The 25,442-nt window shown below is 34.6% G+C and overlaps 1 protein-coding gene and 1 long non-coding RNA gene across 12 annotated transcripts in view; one reads left to right on the forward strand and one right to left on the reverse strand.

Moving 5' to 3' along the window:
- LOC143224666 (uncharacterized) overlaps positions 1–6,666 on the forward strand; it is a 31,177-nt gene extending 24,511 nt beyond the window's left edge. For 10 of the 11 annotated variants that reach the window (XM_076452815.1, XM_076452818.1, XM_076452823.1 and 7 more), the window contains 4 exons: positions 340–545; positions 1,603–1,831; positions 2,457–2,555; positions 5,156–6,666. In XM_076452815.1, coding sequence (XP_076308930.1) covers positions 340–545; positions 1,603–1,831; positions 2,457–2,555; positions 5,156–5,164 — 543 coding nt within the window. In that variant the 3' untranslated portion in view covers positions 5,165–6,666. The remainder of the gene's footprint in view (positions 1–339; positions 546–1,602; positions 1,832–2,456; positions 2,556–5,155) is intronic. The other variant, XR_013013393.1, reaches the window with a different exon arrangement.
- A 2,068-nt stretch (positions 6,667–8,734) lies between these two features.
- LOC143224674 (uncharacterized) lies at positions 8,735–24,917 on the reverse strand. Its single transcript, XR_013013398.1, has 3 exons — positions 24,654–24,917; positions 11,292–11,458; positions 8,735–8,877 (listed from the first exon to the last, which is right to left on the reverse strand). It is a non-coding gene; the product is annotated as an uncharacterized LOC143224674 (long non-coding RNA).
- Positions 24,918–25,442: the final 525 nt, after the last annotated feature.

A 25,442-nucleotide genomic window follows, 5' to 3' on the forward strand; every position in this document is an offset into this window, starting at 1 on the left:
TAGAAGTGATTAACTTCAGGCAAGTTTCCTTTGTCTAGTTGCACCATGTTTGTTCATTTGTAGTCTGAACATTTGTTAATAACAATGGTAAACTTTACATATCTAATGTTATGCTCAGTGTAAAGAACTGACCCATCCATACAGAGGACCCAAACAGAAACTAATGGAATTATAATATGGATGGTAATTTTGTTTATTCACGTGTTATTAGTGACCCACTAACTCACAGATAAATTCAATTTAAAAGTAACAATTTAACAAAGAGATGGAGTCTCTTATTTAATTCTATGGCTCAGCTAGTATGTATTAAAATATAATTATTTGTTGTTTCCATTTCAGGATTGTATGGCCAGTGTAAATGCTCTTCTAACTGCATTTATGTTAACCTTCTATGCTACACCATATGGCTACAAGATAATGTTTACAGTTTGGGTTTTAGCAATCGAGTTTATGTCAGCAGTCTTTGTATTGATTCCTGCAGCATGTGCCAAGGTGTATGGGGCAAAGCATTCTGGGACCTCAGTGTGTTTTGTTTTTATTTTCAAGTGAGTACAGCAGTATTTCGTGATGATGAGAAAGCCATTTGAAGTAAAATATATTCTCAAGACAACTGGTGTGGGTATTAAAACTTTAATATAATGTACAGAAGAACGTTTCGACTTTCTTAGGTCATCTTCAAGTTAACAAAATTTGAGTTTACAACTGACTTGCTGGGCACATGTTTTAAGGATGAGTGTAAATGGGTATGTGTACTTATTTACACTGTCTTTGCTAAGATGTGCCCAGCAACAGTCAGTTGTTAACTTGAAGATGACCTAAGAAGGTCGAAACATTATTCTGTACGTTATATAAAAGTTTTATTACCCATACTGGTCATCTGCAGAATACAGAAAACAGTATTGTGGATGTTTCGCTTTTTTTCTTTTTATGTTATTATTTTTATTGAATTTAAGAAAGTTAGTAAGGAAGATACCATTATGAACTAATTTAATGTAACATAATATTTGGAGGCAGCAAGGGTCGTATTGGTTCATCTTGACTCTCACAATATCCAAAGGCAATCCATTCCAAAAGCCAACAACCTTAAAAACTGTTTTAACTGAAGATGACTCCAACCTTGTCCAGATTTTATACAAGTGTCCCCTAGGTCTACTGTTCTGTTAAATATGAAAAAAGATGATACATCAACATTATCAATTCCCTTTACAATCTTAAACACCTCAATCAAATCTTCCTATTGATTCTTCTTTCACTGTATTTGTCAGAAATACTGATGTAATAGTTTCAGTTAGAAATGGATTTATCCAAATTGAATTAGTGTTAAAATTTGCATACCTTTCCTAGTGAAGGTTGAGGGCTGTAAGCCAGTATATCTGAACTCAACAACTTATATGCAGAAAAAGATCTGTACCGTAATACAAACACCGTGAAATATTAGTACATTTACTAAATGAACTGTAAAGATGGGTTGTTCATTGTGCCTAATTTAACTTCGGTAGTAGTTGATGACAATTTCAACTTAATACCTGGTGCTTTGGTAATAGGTGATGAGTATTTGAACTTAGTTTCTGATACTTTGGTAACAGTTGAAGACTATTTCAGCCTACCATCCGACACTTTGGTAACAGTTGAAGACTATTTCAGCCTACCATCCGACACTTTGGTAACAGTTGAAGACTATTTCAGCCTACCATCCGACACTTTGGTAACAGTTGAAGACTATTTCAGCCTACCATCCGACACTTTGGTAACAGTTGAGGACTATTTCAGCCTACCATCCGACACTTTGGTAACAGTTGAGGACTATTTCAGCCTACCATCTGACACTTTGGTAACAGTTGAGGACTATTTTAACTTAATGATTAACATTAATTTACTTATTGTAATACTTTGGACAATAATGTATTTCTGCCATGATAACATTGATATGCTTCATGATGGGCAGAAGAGAAATCCGTTTGAATCTATGAACAACTTCAGAACATTCTGATATGCTGTTGCTATACCTGCCTTGAAGTTGACTGATGTCAGTGTCAGTTATCAGCAACATTATCAGTATGCTGTAGTAATAGTTTAAATGTCTGTTATTACAAAACACTCTATAAGTAGTTATTGGCATATTTTATGGTTTATAATTTTGTTAAAATAATAATACTATTATTTAATTTACCACTCCTGTAGTTTTGATGTTTAGGTACCTAATTTGTTTGTTTAATGAACTATAAAATCAGATAATTTGTTTTTGTTCTTGAACATAGATAGTTAGTTTGACTTGTTTGTAAACTGAGATTTAGTACAAATTGTTTTTTGTATTCCTTCATTTGGGTAATGTTGGTATTACTGTCTCTCAAGTATGAGATGTATTATATGATATTATTTTGTCTTGTGGTTCATACAGCATCTGATTTTGTATTTTTTCTTCACATATGTGAATGTTATTTATGTTTTTATTTCAGTCAATGTCTTGTGTTTTGGGAGCATTAGCAATTCAGTTTATTCAAGACAGTTTGGGTGGTTTGGATCTTTTGGCTTTATTTCGAGTCTTACTTTCATGGGTAAGGACCTTTTATTATGATTAAAATTAGTTGGAATGTGTTTAACATCCATGGGTAAGGACCTTTATATGGATGGCAATTAGTTGGCTGTATATATTATATGGTATAGGTTCAACATTTACAGGTAAGTATACTAATATTACTTTAGTCAACACTACAGACCGTATTAGTCATCTGTATGTCTTGTCTAGTATGTGTTTAATTTTTAACATCTGCAACTAAGTTTACTAACATTACTTTAGTCAACCCTAGAGACTGTATTAGTCGTATGTATTTGTTTTGTCGTATGTGTTTAACAATTAACATGTACCACTAAGAATAGTAACATTACTTTAGTCAACCCTAGAGACTGTATTAGTCATCTGTATGTCTTGTCTGGTATGTGTTTAACAATTAACATGTACAACTAAGAATGGTAACATTACTTTAGTCAACCCTAGAGACTGTATTAGTCGTATGTATTTTTGTCGTATGTGTTTTAAAAATGAACATCTACAACTATGTTAACTAACATAACTAATACAGTCTGTAATGTTAACTAATCTGTATGTGCCACATGGAATGTGTTTAACATTTATTAAACACCACTAAATTTCCTAATATTACTTTAGTCAACACTAGACTCTATTAGTCATCTGTTTGTCTTTTCTTGTATGTTTAGACTCGAACATTCTTGGCTGTCCTAATGTTTCTTTGTTATGAAAATGTTAGCTTAAGTTTGTAGACTCAAATATTCTTAGTAGTTGTATAGACACATACTGACTTTCAGGTGCTTAAAGTAAAACACTTATCTTAAGACTTTACATTGTATAAAAGCTGGTAGAAAATCTTCTGACTTCCATTCTATATATATTTTGGCTAAGCATACATTCAGTTTAGTAAATGTGTGTTTAGATACTTTTGTTATGTGTGTGGAATGAGGGATGCTCCTGTGAGTTTGGTAAATGTGTGTTTAGATTTTTACATACTTTGTGTGTTTACATACTTTGGTTATGTGTGTGGAATGAGGTATGTTCCTGTGAGTTTGGTAAATGTGTGTTTAGATTTTTACATACTTTGTGTGTTTACATACTTTGGTTATGTGTGTGGAATGAGGTATGTTCCTGTGAGTTTGGTAAATGTGTGTTTAGATACTTTTGTTATGTGTGTGGAATGAGGGATGCTCCTGTGAGTTTGGTAAATGAGATTTTTATTTGGGGACTTTTGCATTTCCTAAGAAATATATCTCCTCACCTCAATCATTTCTCTTTGGTAAGAGAGATGTCTTTAGACTGCTGTGTATGTGTGTAATGGGTTTCTGTAGTATAATTATTTTAACATCTATGTTTATTTCAGTTTAATATATATTTAATAATCTTTAGTCTCTTTTGTAGAGGAGATTTTATTATACTTGAGTTTTGTTTGTTTTACATCTTAGTTCATTTTAGAAATACTTGTTTCTGTTATTACTTAATTGTATAACTAGTGGTTGTAAAATGAATGAGGAGTCATAAATAAAAGAACTTTGTAATATGTAGAGAAAGCTTACTAGTTGAGGTACCATTTTAAATTAAGGCTTTTATTAAGTTTCAGTTTAATGTGAATGAGTTTAGAATTGGAGAATTGAGATTGGCCACGTGAGAAAATCACAAGACCCTGTTGTTAAATTTTTCATGATACTTCCCCCACCAATAGTATATAGAGTAAATATGTATTAGATCTTTACATTTGTGATACAAATTTTAAAGATTTGTGAAACATGAGATTATTAGTAGTGAATACAACTTCTATATACATTTTGACAATATAAGACTTTATAAATGAAGTGACATTCAGCTGTGAAGAAGGAATGTAGTTTGATTTTAGTATACAGTGTTGTAGTGCAATAGTTTGATCTCTACTATTCAACAGTGAAAATTTGTCTGTAGGATGAAGTAGTCCCCTATATGACTTATCTTGTGTCTCCATTTCTTGGTACTTTGTTTTATATTGTTATTTGAAAAGCTTATTTTTGTGGTTAGTCTCTTTCAAGAATTGACATTGTCTACCTGTGTAACATGATGGCTGGTTGAAGAAGAGGGCTGGAAGAAACAACTTTTTATGACATTCTTTTCTCTTCAGTACATTCTTTACTATATTAAACTTCATAGACAAATAGGTGAAGGAATATTTTTCACTTCTGTTAAAATATGTTTCAGTGTCTTGTGTTTTTTTAAAGACCATCCATGTTTTGCATTTATGACAAATCTTACAGAAATTTGATTTAATTACAATCCTGCTACATGTGATACATTACTTTTTCATAGTTCCTTAATTTTGCATTTTTGTGTAGACTCGTACAATAATTTGACACACGCACACACTGTATGTATGTGATTATATCTTTCAGTCCTGTTCACTTTGTACAATAGTCAGTCAGATATTAGTTCCGTGTATATGTTTCTTTGATACAGGTTGTGTACTATTTATATGGTGACTAGCCAGATATTTTTTTTGCTACATCTTGTCATCTCTGATTTTCTATTCGTGAAACAATAGTTTCTACACTTCCATTTATATTATTTATATATTAATATGCACTTACATTTGTATAATTAACTAAAACATTTTTTTCATTATAGCTTTTATAGCGACCCTGTTCTTCCCAGAAAGTGAGAAAGTGAAAAAAGTACAAGGAGAGCTGAGAGAGCCAAAACAGTGATAGTTAGAAATGTCACTTTAGTTTTAATCACATGTACTAATAACCAAGTGTAAGTTTTCATTAACATTAGCCCAGAGTAGTGAATATGTAACTTTTTATAAACTGTACTGTTGTATGTATAACTACTGCTGCTGAACGTTATTACGTTATTTGGTAACGGGCTTTGTTACCCTTTATGGACGAAAAATTAAGACTATAATAGAAATGGAGACATATCTTCCTTCACAGTTCTGATTGTTTTGTTTATGACTTCATTTTGGAATTTACACAGTTTTCTGTGGAGATAAGAGTATTAAAAATGTACCCGTGATAGTTGGAACTGTCATAACGTCTATGGTATGTAGTTGTGTAGTCTAAATTATTGTATATTTATTTTGATGTGCGTTTATTCGTGCATGATGAGACTAGTCGTGAGTAAGAAAATAGTGACTTCACATAACACAGGATCACCTCAGGCCTAAAGTTTTACTTGTTTTGAAAGTTCTGCTGTTTCAAACTGTTATTAAGAACATGAAAACAAAAATCTGTAAGAGAAATTTGACCCTAAAGCCAACTGTTGTTTTAATGAACATGCAGTATTACACTTTGATTGAAGAAAGTGTATTCATATAGTTACATTCTTTTCAGCTCACCCATTTCCTCAAATATTGTGTAGTTTTACGTGAAAATTATTACTTGGAGATCACGTGGTAAACGCCACACGTGATCGTGTTTATCAGAACTTTACGTGACCAGCTCACTCACGTCAACATGTCTATTAAAATTTGTTGTCCATCTCTAAACAAAGTTTTATATCCAGTGTTTCTTCTAAATGGATCTTTGTATGGTAGATAACCTGGTAGTTAATCTGTTTATCAGATATCAGAAGGTTGACAATACTACCTATTTTATGTCATAGTTTCTAACAAGTCCTAAGATCAATACACTTACCTGCTTTAGATTCGTTGTATTATCAGAAGGTTGACAATACTACCTATTTAATGTCGTAGTTTCTAACAAGTCCTAAGATCAATACACTTACCTGCTTTAGATTCGTTGACAGAATCAGAAGGTTGATAATAATACCTATTTAATGTCATAGTTTCTAACGAGTCCTAAGATCAATACATTTACCTGCTTTAGATTCGTTGTGTTATCAAAAGGTTGACAATAATACCTGTTTAATGTCATAGTTTTTAACAAGGCCTACGATCAATACACTTACCTGCTTTGGATTCGTTGTGTTATCATAAGGTTGACAATACTATCTACTTAATGTCATCATGTTTAAATTCTATTTACATCGTTTCTAATAAGCGCTGAAACTAAATAGAAGGCCGCATCTTTGTTTGTTAGTGAGTGTAATAAGCTTTCAATGGAACAAACACCATGGTAATTTCTTACCGAGCTTCTAACACTATAATAAAATGTAAATCTGTTTATTTATAAAAATTGTTACTTTCTTGATGCATTTGTAAAGAAAAACCTAAACATTTCTCTGAAGATGTGCTTAGATATTAGTTTACTATGGTCGTGATGAAATATTTTAAAATGTATTCTCAACGTAATTAAAGTTGACGAATAGGCCAGAATAATCAAAACCAGTTAATAGTTATTTAAATTATTTCATTTTAGTTTGTGTTATTATAAACGTATAATTATACATAAAATATACAATTAGAAAAAAAAACTATCTTCACGTTTCTTCATCTCCATATGAAACATTTCAGAGTAACGTTCCTTTATAAAACATTAAATTATACCACGTGTCCTTCAGAGGGTTCCGATTAACGTTCCTTTATAAAACATTAAATTATACCACGTGTCCTTCAGAGGGTTCAGATTAAAGTTCCTTTATAAAACATTAAATTATACCACGTGTCCTTCAGAGGGTTCTGATTAACGTTCCTTTATAAAACATTAAATTATACCACGTGTCCTTCAGAGGGTTCTGATTAACGTTCCTTTGTCCTTCCGAGGGTTGTGATTAACGTTCTTTTATGTCCTACAGTGGGTTCTGATTAACGTTTCTTTGTGTCCTTAAGAGGGTTCCCATTAACGTTCCTTTATAAAACATTAAATTATACCACGTGTACTTCAGAGGGTTCCGATTAACGTTCCTTTATAAAACATCAAATTATACCACGTGTCCTTCAGAGGGTTCCGATTAACGTTTCTTTATAAAACATCAAATTATACCACGTGTCCTTCAGAGGGTTTCGATTAACGTTTCTTTATAAAACATCAAATTATACCACGTGTCCTTCAGAGGGTTCCGATTAACGTTCCTTTATGAAACATTAAATTATATCACGTGTCCTTCACAGGGTTCCGATTAACGTTCCTTTATGAAACATTAAATTATATCACGTGTCCTTCACAGGGTTCCGATTAACGTTCCTTTATAAGATATTAAATTATATCACGTGCCCTTTCAGAGGGTTCTGATTAACGTTCCTTTATAAATCATTAAATTATACTACGTATCCTTGAGAGGGTTTTAAAAAAGTGAAGATCTGTAATATGTTTAAGAATCAATAGTACATAAAAATCTGTAAAACTTGAAGATTTGCTTGAATTAAAATATTTTGTAATGAGAATCACTATTTAGAGAAAAAACTTTTCATACGTACAAGTACATTGTGTTTGATTATAACATTCTTAATTAGCATGCGTTGTGTTAGTCTCTTATGTCGGTAATGCAGCACTTCATTATAGTAAGTTTATTACGATGACGTAATACGTTAATCAGTATAATATGGCTAACTGATGATGAAAAATTATATGTTTTAATAGTGTTATTTGGTTCGTTAAGTACCAACATCTAATACGTTAATCAGTATAATGTGGCTAACTAATGATAAGGAATTAGATATTTTGATAGTGTTATTTGGCTCGTTCACTACAAGGATCTTGTACGTTAATATGAAAAATCTGGCAAACTGCTGGTCAGATACTTTAATTATTTGGCTTGTTTAGTACCAGCACCTAATGCGTTAATCAGTTTAGTTTCGCTGACTAATTATGAGAAATAAGATATTTTTGTAGTGTTATTTCGCTAGTTCTGTTCGAGGATGTAATACGCTAACCACTATAATGTGGGTCACTAATGATGAGAAATAAGATACTTTAGTAGGTTTAATACAGTGGTGCACAAAGTCCGGCCCGCCAAGTGGCCTGCGATGTCCAACGGAAAAGTCAAGCATAGAGAATTCGCGTCTGCGCGATGATTAAGCGCTATAGAAGAATATGCATTAGATTAGATAATAGATGGTTCCATATTGTGTCGAGCAATAAAGAAAATTTAATAAGCAACTCTCGTTAATGCATAGGCATTTAATCATTGGCGCAATGACGTAATATTCCCGTTAATAGTGTCACTTGGCTGGTCCAGTACCTGAAGCTACTACATTAATTAATATAATCTGACTTAGTAATGATGAGAAATAAGATGTTTATTAGTGTCATATGGCTAGTTCAGTACAAGGATGTAATAATTTAACCAAACTAATGAAGACCAGTGACAGTGAATGTCGTAGACTTGATGGTTTAAAATGTTGTATCAGCAGAAGAACGTCTGCGGTTCGCCCCAGGATACTGTGTTCTCCAGCTATCACACTTTTGTTTTGTAGGCTCTTTAAAATTCTTTGTGGACCTTTCCTGCTAAAAATTGTGATAATAACTTTACAATCATAACAAATTATCTCAGTAGTCAGTAGCTGATTAACATTATGATGATAAATGATACAAGAACACAATTACTCAATAAATATTATGTATATGTGACAAGTTCAGTAGTGAACACTAAACTCGATTATCACTCATGGTTTACCCCCAGAAGGAAGGAAAACTTCAAGAAACAGACTCGTGTGTTACTCCATGAGAAATGTATAGTTGTAGAAAAACTCGCATGTTACTGCACAAGGCTAGAATATTTCTAGTAACAGACTCTCGTGCCACTCGAGAAGGAAAGATTTGTTCTAGAAACTGACCTACGAGCTAACTCATAAGAGCGAAATAGTTGCAGACACGCACCAATTTGCTTTTCCACGAGGTGGGAGAAGCTCTAGAAACAGACCCCCGTGCTACTCCACGAGGTGGGAGTAGCTCTAGAAACAGACCCCCGTGATACTCCACGAGGTGGGAGTAGCTCTAGAAACAGAACCCCGTGCTACTCCACGAGGTGGGAGTAGCTCTAGAAACAGAACCCCGTGCTACTCCACGAGGAAGGATTAGTTCTATGAACAGACCCACGAGATAACCCAGAAAAACGAAATATTTTGAGAAAAACGCCCATTTGCTTGTGGAAATAGTTCTTGAAACAGACCCACGGGCTAACCCACAAGGTGAAAATAGATTTAAAAAGTGAACTAGGTGTTGTTTCCCAAGGAAGGAATACTACCAGCAACAGTGTGTTATTTTACAGAGTTGGAATATTTCCAGAAACAAATCTTTGTGCTATTCCACAAGGTGATAATTACAACCTAACCTTTAGTTAATTGGTCCGGGTATTCATTTTTTCTGTTTTCGTTCAAGTGGTTAAATGTTATGCTGGAGTGAAGGCATCTAGTCGATATCAAACAACGTCAACTCTGGGGCTACTTTTTAACAAAGGAATGTTGGGGGATGGTCGTTATATTGTAACGCTAGCACACTCATAACGAGAATTTTCTTTTCAAGGTCTTTGGATACGACTGTTTTGGACATCCATGATGTATGCAACTCTGCATGAACATATCTGGATAGAGAAATAATATATTTTAGTTTTGTTTTCTGAAGAAAACTATTAAAGTTTGAATGTGTCAATCGGTACAGTTCCAAAATGGTGTTCGTAACGAACGTTTTAAATGAACAACATTTAAGTCATCCTATCTTTTTGTGTACGGACAAGAATTCGCAAGTTTTAAATAAAAAATGGAATATCGGTACTGTAGATTTTAAAAATATGAAACTTGTAACTATACAGTAATCACCATAACTGTGCAAAGATATTCAATTAAAATGTATCTTCCAAATCCATTCATTTTAAACGCTAACATTGGATGTTGTTTGTTTATTAATTAACCCCAAGCATCGTTTGAGTGCAAGTTGAACCTCGGTACGTATGTAATTTATTTTCAGGAGAACAATGCATACGGGTATTTGAAGCGGCTTCATTAACTAGTCACATGGCATCTAGGTTCAATGAAAGAAGAGAACTGGTATCACCACTTACATGAACCTAGATGTGGAATATAATTTATCCTCGTGTGTACTATACCACCACGAAAAGGATAAAGCAACAACCAGAGAAGATTGCCAATAAATAATAAAGAATGAACGTACGATATGTTTTAAAATAGTGTCTGTTCATTTTAGGAGAGATGTAACATGGAGAGGTTGTTAATTACGTTAAACAATATAGGAATTCACCTCAAACGATAAAATGAGTATCACAATTTCATCTACATTACACGTTCCACTAGCACATTACAATATTCTAATCAAACTACATGTTTCATTAGCACATTTCTGTCCAGAAACCCTCTAGTTCCATCGCTATTGCAAGGTGGGCCCTTTCTTCATGAGGGGAAATCGACATTGTCAAGTGGCTAAGGCGCTCGACTCCCAGTCTGCGGGTCGCGGTTTGGAATCTCTTTCCCAACAAAGGTTTTCGCCCTTTAAGTCGCTGTTGTTTTATAATGTACGAACCAATCCGTTTGTAAATGAGTAGATGAGTAGGCCAAGGGATGTCGGCGGTCGATGATGACTTTAATTGGTATATTAGGGACGGTTAGTACAAATAACCCTCGTATAGTTTTTGCGCGAAATTCAAAACAAACCCAATTCTTCAACATGTACAAACTTTGAATGAATATGTAAAGTTACTTGTGATAGGAGGTGACGTTATCCAATCAGATGTTACTGTTTTCAGTCAACAATAAATCTTTGATTTCACAGATTGACTCTTTCTTTGTATCTGTGTAAACTATATGAAAAGTCAAAGTTAAAAGCACAAGTACAGTAACAATTTACACATGAATAAAACGTTGCCAACGACATCTTGATATTGTTTGACACAAAGAACGTTAACTTACCTGATTTTCCATGTCATATATATCATCAGCCGCAGTATTTTCAAAAGCCGCAGCAATTTTACTTTCCCACTCTTTATACTTTGTAGCAGCAGTGTCTTCCTCGTGAAGGGATGGCCCGCACTTACGTCGCACGTGGTATCTTCCGTAAACCTAGCCAGCGAATATTGCTAAAAAGATCTTTTAATATGTAGTTCAAACAAATTTTTCTAAGATATATCTGCAACAGGGTCTTAATAGTTCGAAACAAATTACAAGTAAGTTGTAATGGACTCTAGTATCATGCAAGATGTTAACAGTCTGTATCCGATTCTGTAGCATCATGCAAGATGTTAACAGTCTGTATCCGATTCTGTAGCATCATGCAAGATGTTAACAGTCTGTATCCGATTCTGTAGCATCATGCAAGATGTTAACAGTCTGTAACCGATTCTGTAGTATCATGCAAGATGTTAACAGTCTGTAACCGATTCTGTAGTGTCATGCAAGATGCTAACAGTCTGTAACCGATTCTGTCGTGTCATGCAAGATGTTAACAGTCTGTAACCGATTCTGTAGTGTCATGCAAGGTGTGAACAGTCTGTAACCGATTCTGTAGTGTCATGCAAGGTGTGAACAGTCTGTAACCGATTCTGTAGTGTCATGCAAGGTGTTAACAGTCTGTAACCGATCCTGTAGTGTCATGCAAGATGTTAACAGTCTGTAACCGATTCTGTAGTGTCATGCAAGGTGTTAACAGTCTGTAACCGATTCTGTAGCGTCATGCAAGATGCTAACAGTCTGTAACCGATTCTGTAGCGTCATGCAAGATGCTAACAGTCTGTAACCGATTCTGTAGCGTCATGCAAGATGCTAACAGTCTGTAACCGATCCTGCAGTGTCATGCAAGATGCTAACAGTCTGTAACCGATTCTGTAGTGTCATGCAAGATGTTAACAGTCTGTAACCGATTCTGTAGTGTCATGCAAGATGTTAACAGTCTGTAACCGATTCTGTAGTGTCATGCAAGATGTTAACAGTCTGTAACCGATTCTGTAGTGTCATGCAAGATGTTAACAGTCTGTAACCGATTCTATAGTGTCATGCAAGATGTTAACAGTCTGTAACCGATTCTGTAGTGTCATGCAAGATGTTAACAGTCTGTAACCGATTCTGTAGCATCATGCAAGATGTTAACAGTCTGTAACCGATTCTGTAGTGTCATGCAAGATGTTAACAGTCTGTAACCGATTCTGTAGTGTCATGCAAGATGCTAACAGTCTGTAACCGATCCTGTAGTGTCATGCAAGATGTTAACAGTCTGTAACCGATTCTGTAGTGTCATGCAAGATGTTAACAGTCTGTAACCGATTCTGTAGTGTCATGCAAGGTGTGAACAGTCTGTAACCGATTCTGTAGTGTCATGCAAGGTGTTAACAGTCTGTAACCGATTCTGTAGTGTCATGCAAGATGTTAACAGTCTGTAACCGATTCTGTAGTGTCATGCAAGGTGTTAACAGTCTGTAACCGATTCTGTAGCGTCATGCAAGATGCTAACAGTCTGTAACCGATTCTGTAGCGTCATGCAAGATGCTAACAGTCTGTAACCGATTCTGTAGCGTCATGCAAGATGCTAACAGTCTGCAACCGATCCTGTAGCGTCATGCAAGATGCTAACAGTCTGCAACCGATCCTGTAGTGTCATGCAAGATGCTAACAGTCTCTAACCGATCCTGTAGTGTCATGCAAGATGCTAACAGTCTCTAACCGATTCTGTAGTGTCATGCAAGATGTTAATAGTCTGTAACCGATTCTGTAGTGTCATGCAAGATGTTAACAGTCTGTAACCGATTCTGTAGTGTCATGCAAGATGTTAACAGTCTGTAACCGATTCTGTAGTGTCATGCAAGATGTTAACAGTCTGTAACCGATTCTGTAGTGTCATGCAAGATGTTAACAGTCTGTAACCGATTCTGTAGTGTCATGCAAGATGTTAACAGTCTGTAACCAATTCTGTAGTGTCATGCAAGATGTTAACAGTCTGTATCCGATTCTGTAGTGTCATGCAATATGTTAACGGTTTGTAACCGATACATCTAATATTATACTGAATTAACATATGAAAGTTACCGGTGTTTACATGGTTGTGTTCATAAATACTCTTTAACAAAAAAAAAATTCGCTCAACTTCATGAAGGTTGAACAAAAGTGTTACATACTGTCTCGATGAGGGTTGCTGACACAAACGTTACACACTGATTTCGCCTTATGGTGGTGTAACAGAAACTTTAAACACAATGTTTTGACCTGAGAACGTTGTAACAGAAACTTTACACAGCGTTTTGAACTGAGGACAGTGCAATATACATATCCCACAGCTACGCTTCTTAAAACTGTCTATATGTTACAATTTATTGTTTCTTTCTACATATTATGTATACCAAAATTTGTAATATATAATAATAACCATTTGTTAACCTTGTTGGTTACATCAGGGCTGTCTTCATCTTTAGCTAGACATTATGTAAAACTATACTTTCTTATTAATTATTAAACCATTTGTTAAATATCTTACCTTGTTGGTTACACCAGGACTGTCTTCATCGTTAGCTAGACATTATGTGTAACGATACTTTCTTATTAGTTGTTAATAACTATTTATTAATTACTTAACCTGGGTGGTTACACCAGGACTGTCTTCATCGTTAGCTAAACATTATGTGCAACGATACTTTCTTATTAGTTATTAATAACCATTTATTAATTATCTTACCTTGGTTGTAACGCCAGGACTGTCTTCTGGTTTGTAAAAACTTCTTGTTAGTTCCAAAGGAGGGTTATTAAGACTCTCAACTCAGGATCTGCTACTATACGACGGAGCATGCGCAATAGAAACACCATCTACAATCATAAACACTACAGTGCAAAAGTAACTGAAGAGAACGGTTTCTTTAAGCACTAAGTATGGCAGCATGTAGTATAACGTGTCAGATTACACTGATTTGTTATGTAGAAAGTATGAACTGATTGGTTATGTAGAATGCCTCCCGAACCCTATGGCTGAACAATTCCAACATCAAACTTACACCATCCTCAGAAAGGTCAAGAAACCAAAACCAAACATCACTAAACACGAATGAAGGGCATTGAACCTTCTAAAACGAGACAACATCAAGATTCTACCAGCAGACAAAGGAAACAGTATAGTTGTCAACGATTATGACACGAAGATCAAACAATTACCAGACAAACATCAATATGAAAAGATCACCAATGATCCTACAGAAAAAACAGACTTATCAATAAAACGCTGAACAAACTAAAGAAACAAGACTTAACGAAAAACTAACCAAAGAGTTAAGATCCAAGGAAAATTTTCCTCCTCAGTTCCACGGACTACCTAAGATGCACAAACATAATATACCTCTCAAGCCAACGTGGTGCTCAAAACTCACCCTGCCATCAACTGGCTACTTTCCTAGTACTTGTCTTATCTCCACTACAAGGAAGCACAGAGCATCGCATTCAAAACTCGACAGATTTCATAGGACAACTCGGAAAGCTACACATCAAATTCCAGGATATTATGATCAGTTTTGATGTTACAGATTTATTTACCAATGTTCCAATCTCAGAAACCCTTCATATCACCAGACAACGACTACTGAATGACAACTCTCCACTACACAGAATAGATACAGAGATGCCAACCATTACGATTTGAGCGTAATCATTACGATTTTGGTGTATACATTACGACTATACGCTCATACAGACAAATATTACGACTTGTTGCAAAACTCCTAATTATTATATATTATTTTGGTCTATACAATAGTGATAAATTGTTCCTTTAGGGCTTGAAAGGGGTGAAAAGAAAATTTCTAGTGAGATACAAATAAATTTTGATAAATAAAAGACATAGTCCAAATGGCTACTTGCGATAATCATGTTTGTGCTTGAAATAATAAAAAATATTTGTATCTCTGACGTCTACCAATAGTTTGAGAGTGGTGCTTTTCCATACTGGGTACGTGGGGGAATCTATAGTTACGTGATCAGTGCTTGTCAGCCAATCAGCGCTCACGTAGATGGGTATTTTTAGGTTTCTGAGCGGCATAGAAACACCAATGCGATCGTTCACAAGATGGAAAAAAAATGGCTCGTTTACCAGATTGTTTTGTATCTGGCGAATCTAAAAGGACTAAAACTGTGAATAAAAAAAATTAGGAAAGAGTATAGTGCAAAATATCCAGTCATTGCATCAAAAGTCAGTGACAGTCATGCGTTTTGTACAGTTTGTCACATTGATTTTTCTGTGGTGCATGGCGGGATAAACGATTGTTTCAGATATACAAATTCGGCATCTCACCAACAAAAGGCTGAAAGGAAGACAAAAACGATGCAGATAACGACATTTATGAGTAACAATTCAGAATACGAAACTATAAATGCAGAAGTGATGTTCACGCAATTCATCATTGCTCATAATTTACTCCTAGCTGTAGCCGATCATGCAGGACATCTATTCAGAAAAATGTTCCCAGACTCTGATATAGCGAAAAAATATGGCTGTGCTAGAACCAAAACTACAGCCATTGTACAAATGTTTGGTTGTGGAGATGACAAAATGATTTCAAGCATACTTATTAACAGTGTTTACAGTTTAGCCACAGATAGATCCACAGACATGGATGACTCAAAACTGTATCCAGTGGTTGCACGATATCTTGGCTCTTTGCTCGGAAAAATTGTTTGTTCTTTTTGACAATGGTGGGATGGAAAGAAGCTTCAACGGGAGAGAATATTTTTCTCAGAAGGTTTTGGACCACGAACTGACAAAGAGGGAAATTCCATGGGAAAACTGTCTTAGTTTTTTTTCAGACAATGACTCAGTTATGTCTGGTATAGGTAAAGGTGTAATGGACACATCTCAAGACGACAGCCTAGTATTTACTTCATAGGCTGTGCCTGTCACCTCATGAATATTGCTGCCCAGAAAGCTTCCAGAGAACTGCCCTGCCCAATTTCTGATATATTGGTAGATATCTACTATTTTCTGGACAAAAGTGCTTGCAGAAAATAACATTTCAAAGAGTTTCAAGGATTATATGACAAAGAAACAAGAAAAATTCTACAACTTGTTAACATAAGATGGCTATCACTTGGGGTGTGCTTCAACAAAATATTGAACATGTGGAAGCCATTGAAGGCAGCGAGACTTTAACAGTCAGGATATCCTTTTGGACACACAGTGACACAAGACAACAATCTCTAAAAGCAGCAATATTTGGTATAACTCAATATATGTTTAGGCAGTCTGACCTTGAATTAAAGAAGAGACAATCAATGAAAAAAGAGAAGAAAACGAAAGCTAGTAAGGAAGTAACCAAGAAAAGTTATGCGCAGAGCAAGTTAGATAAGTTAACAGTTTTCTTGGACAACAAAATAAACTTGTTATTTTGTCTTTTTTTTTCAGTCTGCAATTCATCTATTTGAGCAAGCCAATTTGATATTGCAAAGAGAAGAACCTTGTATACACATTATGCATTGAACTCTGATTACACAAGTTAAAAATATACTTGTCAAATACGTCAAACCAGAATATCTTGAAGGCAACATCACTGAACTTGACTTCAACAATGAATCCTTACACAAATCTGATGAGGTAGTTTCTGTTGGAAATGCTGCCAAGGAATACATTGTTAAATATGAAAAGGACCTGGACCTTATCAACTTCTACACCAGTGTCAAGAAATACTATATTGTAGCTACAAATTACATGATGAAACATTTCTCTCTATGTGATGAACTTCTGATTCACGAAGAGGTTGCTGATCCAAAACTGAAAGTCATCAAAGATTTCTCTTTTCTACGTTTTTTCACAGACAGGCATTCTATCCTTGTCAATACACATGAGCATGACACTATTGACAAGTTGGAAGGGCAATATTTTAAGTATCAAAGTGATACTTTCTCAGAAACTGTCCTTCAGTTGAATGTTGACAAGTTTTGGGTTCAGCTGTCTACAGTTAAGGATGGAAATGGTAACCAGAAGTATGACATTTGTGTAGGGTTACGCTTGAAATTCTTACAGTCTTCCATTCTAATTTAGTGACTAAAAACAAAAGTTCAGACCAAACTTTAGCACCACAGTTTTGAGCAGTATTATAACACAATGTATATACAGTCAAACGGACAATGTTGTTATAACTCCCAACCATCCAGATACATTCTCATGAAAGCAAAGGCTGCAACAGCTGCAAAACTATTACAATAAGTGTCATAAACATTATATAAACTAGTCCTTACACAAAGGCTTTTCCTGCTTATTTTTTATACATGTTCAATGTTGTTTTACCAGTATGTTTGTTACTATGAACTAAATAAGACATAATTTCAAAATATTTTTTTAAATTTATTTATTAAATACACAAAACACAGTCATAAATAAGCAATCTATAGCAGTAATAAATAATAATAGTTATAATAATAATATAATAATAAAGAGCTTAGAGACATTGGTCAGGCCTAGTAGCCGCAAATGATAAAAGGCCTGTTTACAATCATTACGCTCAGCCATTTGGTCAGTTGGCATCTCTGTAGATATGAAAATAGACGCCATAATGGAATTCACAACCATTTGTGATCAACCTATTTCCAATACAACGAGGAATTCTACTAACAAACAAATATTGTAGCCATGGGATCACCGCTCTTTTCCATCCTAGCAGACATTTTCATGTAAGACTTTGAAGAAAGAGCCATTTCATCCACACTGATAAAACCAAGTTTCTACAGACGTTATGTCGACGACACCTTCGTTATTTGGCCCCACGGTCATGAAAACTTACCAGCTTTCTTTGAACATCCGTAGACAAAAGAATCCACTTCACTATGGAAATAGAAGAACAAAATAGTCTATCATTTCTTGACATACTCATCAGCAAACAAACAAAACGAATAACCACAACTGTATACAAAAAAAACCCACCCACACGGACAGATACCTACACTTCCAGTCCTATCATCTAACCTCGATGAAATGTGGTATAATCCAATGCCTAAACAAGAGAGCGGAAAACATTTGCGATAAGACATCTATTGAAGCAGAACGCCAAAAGATCATAGAGAGTTTAAAACGGAATGGTTACACCTCCTTCTTCATCAAAAACTCCTTGAAGACCACAACAGAAAGAAAACATCAGTAAGTCACCACCATTTAATTACCATATCTACAACATTTCAGTGAAAAACTCAAACACATAGCCAACAAATTCAACATAGAAGTCCGGTGAAAATCCTACAATACCTTAAGGTCCATTCCAGTAAAAAAACAAACAGCGATTTACTAAAGAGATTCTTAAAAAACCTCCTCTATGAAATTCCGTGTTCCTGCAACGATACATATACAAATAGTTGATCATGTTTAACTCATTTTATATGTTCATTAGTGGTTTGTAGTTACGGTTTATGTTTAACTCAGTTCATGTGTTAAATAGTGGTTCATTTTTAACTCAGTTAAGGTGTTAAATAGCGGTGTGTAGTAATTGTTTCTGTTCATTCAGTTCATGTGTCAAATAGTGGTTTGTGGTAACGGTTTAGGTTTAACTCAGTCCATGTGTTAAATAGTGGTTTCTAGTAATGATTTATGTTTAATATAGTTCATGTCTTAAATAGTGGTCCATGTTTAACTCAGTACATGTGTTAAGTAGTAGTATTTCTTTAACTCATTTCATATGTTAAATAGTGGTTTATGTTTAATCATGTTCATGTGTTAAATAGTGAATTCTAGTAATGACTTGTGATTCATTCAGTGCATATGTTAAATAATGGTTTTTTGTTTTACTCAGTTTATATGTTAAATAGCGGTTTATGTTTAACTCAGTTAATGTGTTAAATAGCGGTTTGTTGTTATGGTTTTGTGTTTGTCTTAGTTCATATGTTAGATAGTGGTTTCTAGTAATGGTTTATATTTAACCCAGTCCATGTGTTAAATCGTGATTTCTAGTAATGGTTTATGTTTAACTTAGTTTATGGGTTAAATAGTGATTTATGTTCAACTCGATCATTTGTCAAATAGTGCTTTGTAGTAATTGTTTCTTTTATTTCAATTCGTGTGTTCAATAGCGATTTGTAGTAATGGTTTATGTTTAACTTAGTTCATGTGTTAAATAATGGTCTATGTTTAACTCAGTTCAGGTGTTAAAATTTTTGTTCTTGTAATTGTTTGTAATTAATTCAGATCATGTGTGAAATAGTGATTTGTAGTGATTGTTTACGTTTAAATCTGTCGTTGTGTTACAGGTTGATTTCTAGTAATTGTATATGTTCAACTCAGTCCATCTGTTAAATCATGGTTTGTTGTTATGATTTGTGTTTGACTCAGTTCATGTGTCAAATAGTGGGTTTTAGTAATGTTTAGCGCAGTTAATTTGTGAAATAGTGGTCTATAATTAACTCAGTTCATGTGTTAAATTGTGCTTTATGTTTAACTCTGTTCTTGCATTAAATAGTTATTTCCAGCAATGGTTGTGTTTGACTCAGTTCATGTGATAATAGCGGATTATGTATAACTCAGATCATATATGATAGAGGCGCTTTATAATTATGGTTTGTCTTTTGACTTAGTTCACGTGTTAAATAGTTGTTTCTAGTAATGATTTATGTTTAACTCTATTCATGTGTTAAATGGTGGTTTCTAGTAATGGTTTATGATTGACTCAGTTGATGTGTTAAATTTTGCTTTTTGTTCAACTCAGTTTATGTGTTAAATAGTGGTTCATGTTTAACTCAGTACTGGTTTTAAATATTTTTGTAGTAATCCTTTATGATTGACCTAGTTAATGTGTTAAATAGAGGTTTGTTATTTACTCAGTACGTGTTAAATAGTGCACTATGTTTTACTTAGTTCATATGTTAAATGGTGGTATTTGTTTAACTCAGTCCATGTGTCAATTGTTTTTTTTTATTTTTAACTCTGTTGATGTGTTAAATAGTGGTTTCTAGTAATAGTTTGTATTTATATTTCCAATGTTTTGGACCTTATTAGTTTCTGGTAACAGTTTTTATGTATAAGACGGTCGCCAGTGATGCCATATTCATATTTCCAGCGTTATTCTATTTTACCAGTGTTTAGTGACAGCTCTGATGACGTGGAAGTGACTCGCCTTCAAATCACTTAGTTCTCTTAAGCTTAGATCTACACTTTAACACGCTTAGGAGATCTGGAAAACTTTCCAGTGGAGTAATCATCAATTTCGACTACAAAGAATGTATATTTACAATTTTGCACGGAACTGTGACATCTGTTGTTGAAGAAATCCGTGAATTTATAAACACTGTGGATTCGTGGAAGCAGAGAAAGTGTGCAACTGTACCTTTAGAGCAAAGAGACATTCGTATCGTTTCTATAAACAGTAGGCACGTTAGTGGTTATGCAGTCTGGTTCATGTAACTCTCCAAAAAAGTGTCCAACTGTACCTTGCTTTTTCTCATAAAATAACAGCTTATGTTAAACCTCATTTCAAAAAAAATCAAAACGTATTTGACAAAGACAGTATAAGAAATGGAAGCGACATCTGTTAATGACATTACAGAAATGGTTTAGAAGAATCCTTAACATATCCGGCTGAAATATTTAGCCAGAAAATAATAACTTGAATATTCAAATTTCATTCTGAAATATAAAAACGGAAAAAAGATATCCAAACCTCACTCACAGTAATGTAGTAATATAGGGAAAGGAAGCAATAGTAACATGTAGTACTATATTTGTAGGGCCTCCTAGTATCAGCACAGAACCTAGTAATCAGATCTCTGAATAACGTAAACTTCATAGGCAGAACACGGAGAACTCGTTAGAAGCACTATCAAAATGTATCTGATACACTTAAGGGTTTGATAAACATGTTTAGTTTTTTCAGTATATTAGTCAATGAATTGCCTACTTCTACAGGGTGTCTCCAAATATTTCATGAAATAACCAGAACACACTTAACGTGTTTCATGATACACATTAAACGTTTTTAACGTTACCTGCTCTTAAGCCTTTTACTTCTGAGAGAGTTTAAACTCATACATAAAGAAAACTATTTAAAAATACTTAAATACCTCCACCTATCAAACGACCTGTTGATCATAATGTAGGGATCGTAAATACCTAATGTAGGACTAAGTCACTTTTCTATACTATAATGCAGGGAGTATGTTTAAACATATCTGCCTAAGTTTGTTAACGAATCACATTAGGTTTTAGTTAGTCCTAACATTTATGTGAATATTAATAAACAGGACACATTACAAAGTATGTAGAACAAATATTAAATCAGAAGTCACTCAATTTGTAGTCGAGTAAAACATTGAAACATACAGAAAGTTAGTTAGACACACAGAATTATGTTTTCAGTCACTTAATGTTTTTATATCATTATACTTGTTTTCCACAAATCTCACAATAATTCGAGTCTTCATTGACGTCAATTATAAACATTCACGTCGAGCGTCATGCATCATCATATACTCTTCAAAAAAAAAAACGCAAAAGGCAAAATTTGAGACAAATTGTTAACAAGTTTATTCCGGGTAGTTCTGTTTGACATATGTGAAACTTTGCACATTCACTGCTGAACATCCAAAGTCTGCAAAGGCGAAGTCCACGCTCACTAGTTGAAGTTTAACATCACTCAACGTCAATAACGAGTATGACCCCCGTGAGCGTCAATAACTGCTTGGCATCTCCTGTCCATGGAAGTGATGAGATGACGAATCACATCCTGTGGAATGGCTGTCCACTCAGCCTGCAAAGCTGCTGCAAGCTAAGATAGAGTCTGCGGTTGACGTTGTCGCCGATGGGGTTTAAATCTGGTGGGCCAGGGAAGAACGTTGATGTTGTGGTGTCTCAAGAAGACAGTGGTGAGTCGGACTGTGTGAGGACGGGCGTTGTCATGTTGAAAAACGTCGTTGACGTTCACCATGATGGGTTGCATGTGGGACCTAAGAATCTCGTAGACGGTTGCGTACGGTCTGATCGGAAATCCTACGCAGCCCTGGTATGGTTGAGGCAGTAGACGTCACAGTGGTGGTCCTATCCCGAAGGTGACGTACCCAGATGTAGCGATCTTGTGCGGGCGTCGTCACACGAGGTCTGAGAGATCGTGGACGGTCACGAGTTGATCCATGTTGTTGGTGACGATTCCATAGCCTTGTGATGGTGCTTGGGTGGACATTCACAGCTTTGGCAACATCTGATCGAGATTCGCCTGCTTCCAAGCGACCAATGGCGTTGTTGCGTTGTGCTTCAGTCAGTCTTGGCGTAACTGTATTGCGTGTCGGTGGCTTAACACTGAGCTATGGAAACCGAGAACCTGTCACTTTTATAGGGATTTTGCACATGTTGCACTTGCAGAACATGCAGATCTTTCAAACAAAGTTATTGGACACGCATGCGTGTTGGCGAAAACACCAATGTTTTCCTCCGTTTTCAAAGTGCACAACTTTTATTGTCATTTTGGTCTGACAATCAGTGCCTTAACACGTGTAACATCACATACTCTGAGCTTGTAACGTTATTACATATATTTCTCTTTAAAATAAAAAATATATCCCTTTTTCGTTTCTTTTTTTGAGGAGTATATTATACCTAAGCATAATGTAGCAACCAATACAAAACGTCTAAATAAAAATATTCATAGACGCCTATAGTAATGTTATATAGATCACACGTTTCTATAACATGTTGAAATAGCAGAAAAATAAAAACGCGTTTTATTTTTTTCATTTAAAAGTTTTATAAATTATTTAGTTTCAGGAAGTAACCGAGTATTAACTCAGTTTCAGGAAGCAACCAAGTATTAGACCTAACTCAGTTTCAGGAAGTAACCAAGTATTAGACCTAACTCAGTTTCAGGAAGTAACCAAGTATTAGACCTAACTCAGTTTCAGGAAGTAACCGAGTATTAGACCTAACTCACAATAAAAATTAAACATCAACTTTCCTCTCTCATATTCGGTAAAAACTCAAAAAATGAACACCTGAACTGACTGACATCAATTCCTAGATACTCAAGAAATCCCTGGACATAACATATTATCACAACATTACACCAAAGCTCTGCTCCGTCTGGCAAACATATAAAATATCTTTAACTTAGAATATTAATATTTATAGAACACGTCTTCAGACTTCACCCTAACTTTTTTAACCACATTTCAATTAATAGGGAGAACAAAATAAATATAGCAGGCTATGCACTATGATACCGTGCATAAACATACAGTGCTAGTCTCGGCTCCACTAAAACTTTGATTAAATGTACACCACTACCTAATGTTTAGTTTGATAATTAAAAAAACTAGTGTTTTTGAACTCAGACACGGGTTTCTTGCGTTTTTAAAGTATTAGTTTCTACTTTTAAATTCGTTTTCTATGTAACAAGGTTTCTTGAGTTATTATAAATTATAAGTCGAAACTGTTGATGAGGGTTAACTGAAGATTCACGTGTTTTTAGATTGTCAGTGTTGCTCCCAGCTTTTAGGATATATGTGAAAATTGTTGATAGTTAGAAAATAAATGGTGTTTATACGCTAACAATACTTTACTTCCCAACTGTTTTTGTGTTACGAGCTGATGCATCCGTTCAACCAAAGGGAAAACGTGGGGACCTCTACAGTTAACACAGTGTGATCGAATCCAAACGCTGTCCATATTTATATCACTCTAAGGGTACAAGTCCAGTTTGGTGACAATCTTTTTGAACATTGGAAGTCTAAAACAAACAGACTTTTGTCATCTAAGGGTTTAGGTTCTCACTCTGGCTACAATGTTATATTAAAATTTATTGATAAATTGTTTTTGTTCTCTGGATATTCGCTGTTTGTGTGAAAGGAACTTCACTTCAAGTTATTTATTTTGTTAGTTATACTTCATGTCAGGATTTTGTGTAACTTTAGATAAAGGTATAACATGTATGACAGGTCTGTTATATTATTCTTTTAAAATATAATTGAATTGAGAAAGTAATTAGATAATTATTTATTGAAACTTCTTAGTGTTGTACTTAAACATAGATCTGACAATCATCGTTTATTTATAACGTATTTAGTGTACGAAAATCCCGTTATCTTATTAAAGGATAGAAACTACTCAGATACTTTAATGAGCACGAAAAGTGAAAACAATCCATACTCCTAAAACTTGTTATTCACAAAAAATAGAAACAAATGTCATCAAGTCTATTAACATGGTTTTCGGACACTATATTTTTCGGTTATGTTTAACCGTTCGCACGCAACAACTTATTTATTTACAATTACACAATAGATAAAGATGGAAAAAACAATTCTAATTTTATGTTGGGTAAAAATGATAAAACAATTACGGCTTACCGTATCGAGGTAACGTGGATAAAACGTGTTAAGAAGTTTCTTTTAGATATGACCTGTAATTACAGAATAGCTTTTAGTGACGATGGGTTACAAAACTGTCTCCAAAAACTTTTTTTCCTTTTCGTAACTTATACTTTGAGGGCAAAATACCTGAGTGGCTCACCAGACCACAGTTACACACACGTAACAGTTTTCATACATACACCAAGTCACATGACTGCGCGAAGTGTCCTCTACCAACCGAGGTTTTTTCAAACTCGCACAGACAAGCATGTGATATTCTTACATATCCAAACCAGTTTGTAGGATTTCCAATTTTTATAATTTAATCAGTACAGTATTAGTTCATGTTTACTGTCAGTGTTTCTTGGAATTATTCTCATATCTATTGAAATTAAGCGTAAAGACAGTGAACAAATCCCAAGTGTTTGTTAGGACATTTCAAAACAAATTCCAAGTTGATGTTAGGGCATTTCAACAAATCCAAAGTTTATATTAGGGCACTTCTCTACGAATACAATTTTATTTTGTTACAGTCGATTTCGACTGTCTTCCTCTCAAAGATAAGACTTTAAAGTTAGTTGTTAAACACGTTACTTAACACCCCAAGAAATGAACTGCAATTATCACTGAGCAATGGTAACATCTACAAACGTGGTTAGAAAATAAATAATTACACAACATACAAGAAGTACAAGCTGATTGTAGTAAACGGCCTCATCCTGATACCTTCACTCGTTCATATTTTGTTTTCCAGCGTACACTTAGTAAATAAGTTTCATTTTCATC

This window comes from Tachypleus tridentatus, chromosome 9, assembly GCF_004210375.1.
Source record: "Tachypleus tridentatus isolate NWPU-2018 chromosome 9, ASM421037v1, whole genome shotgun sequence".
In the NCBI taxonomy this organism is placed as follows: domain Eukaryota; kingdom Metazoa; phylum Arthropoda; class Merostomata; order Xiphosura; family Limulidae; genus Tachypleus; species Tachypleus tridentatus.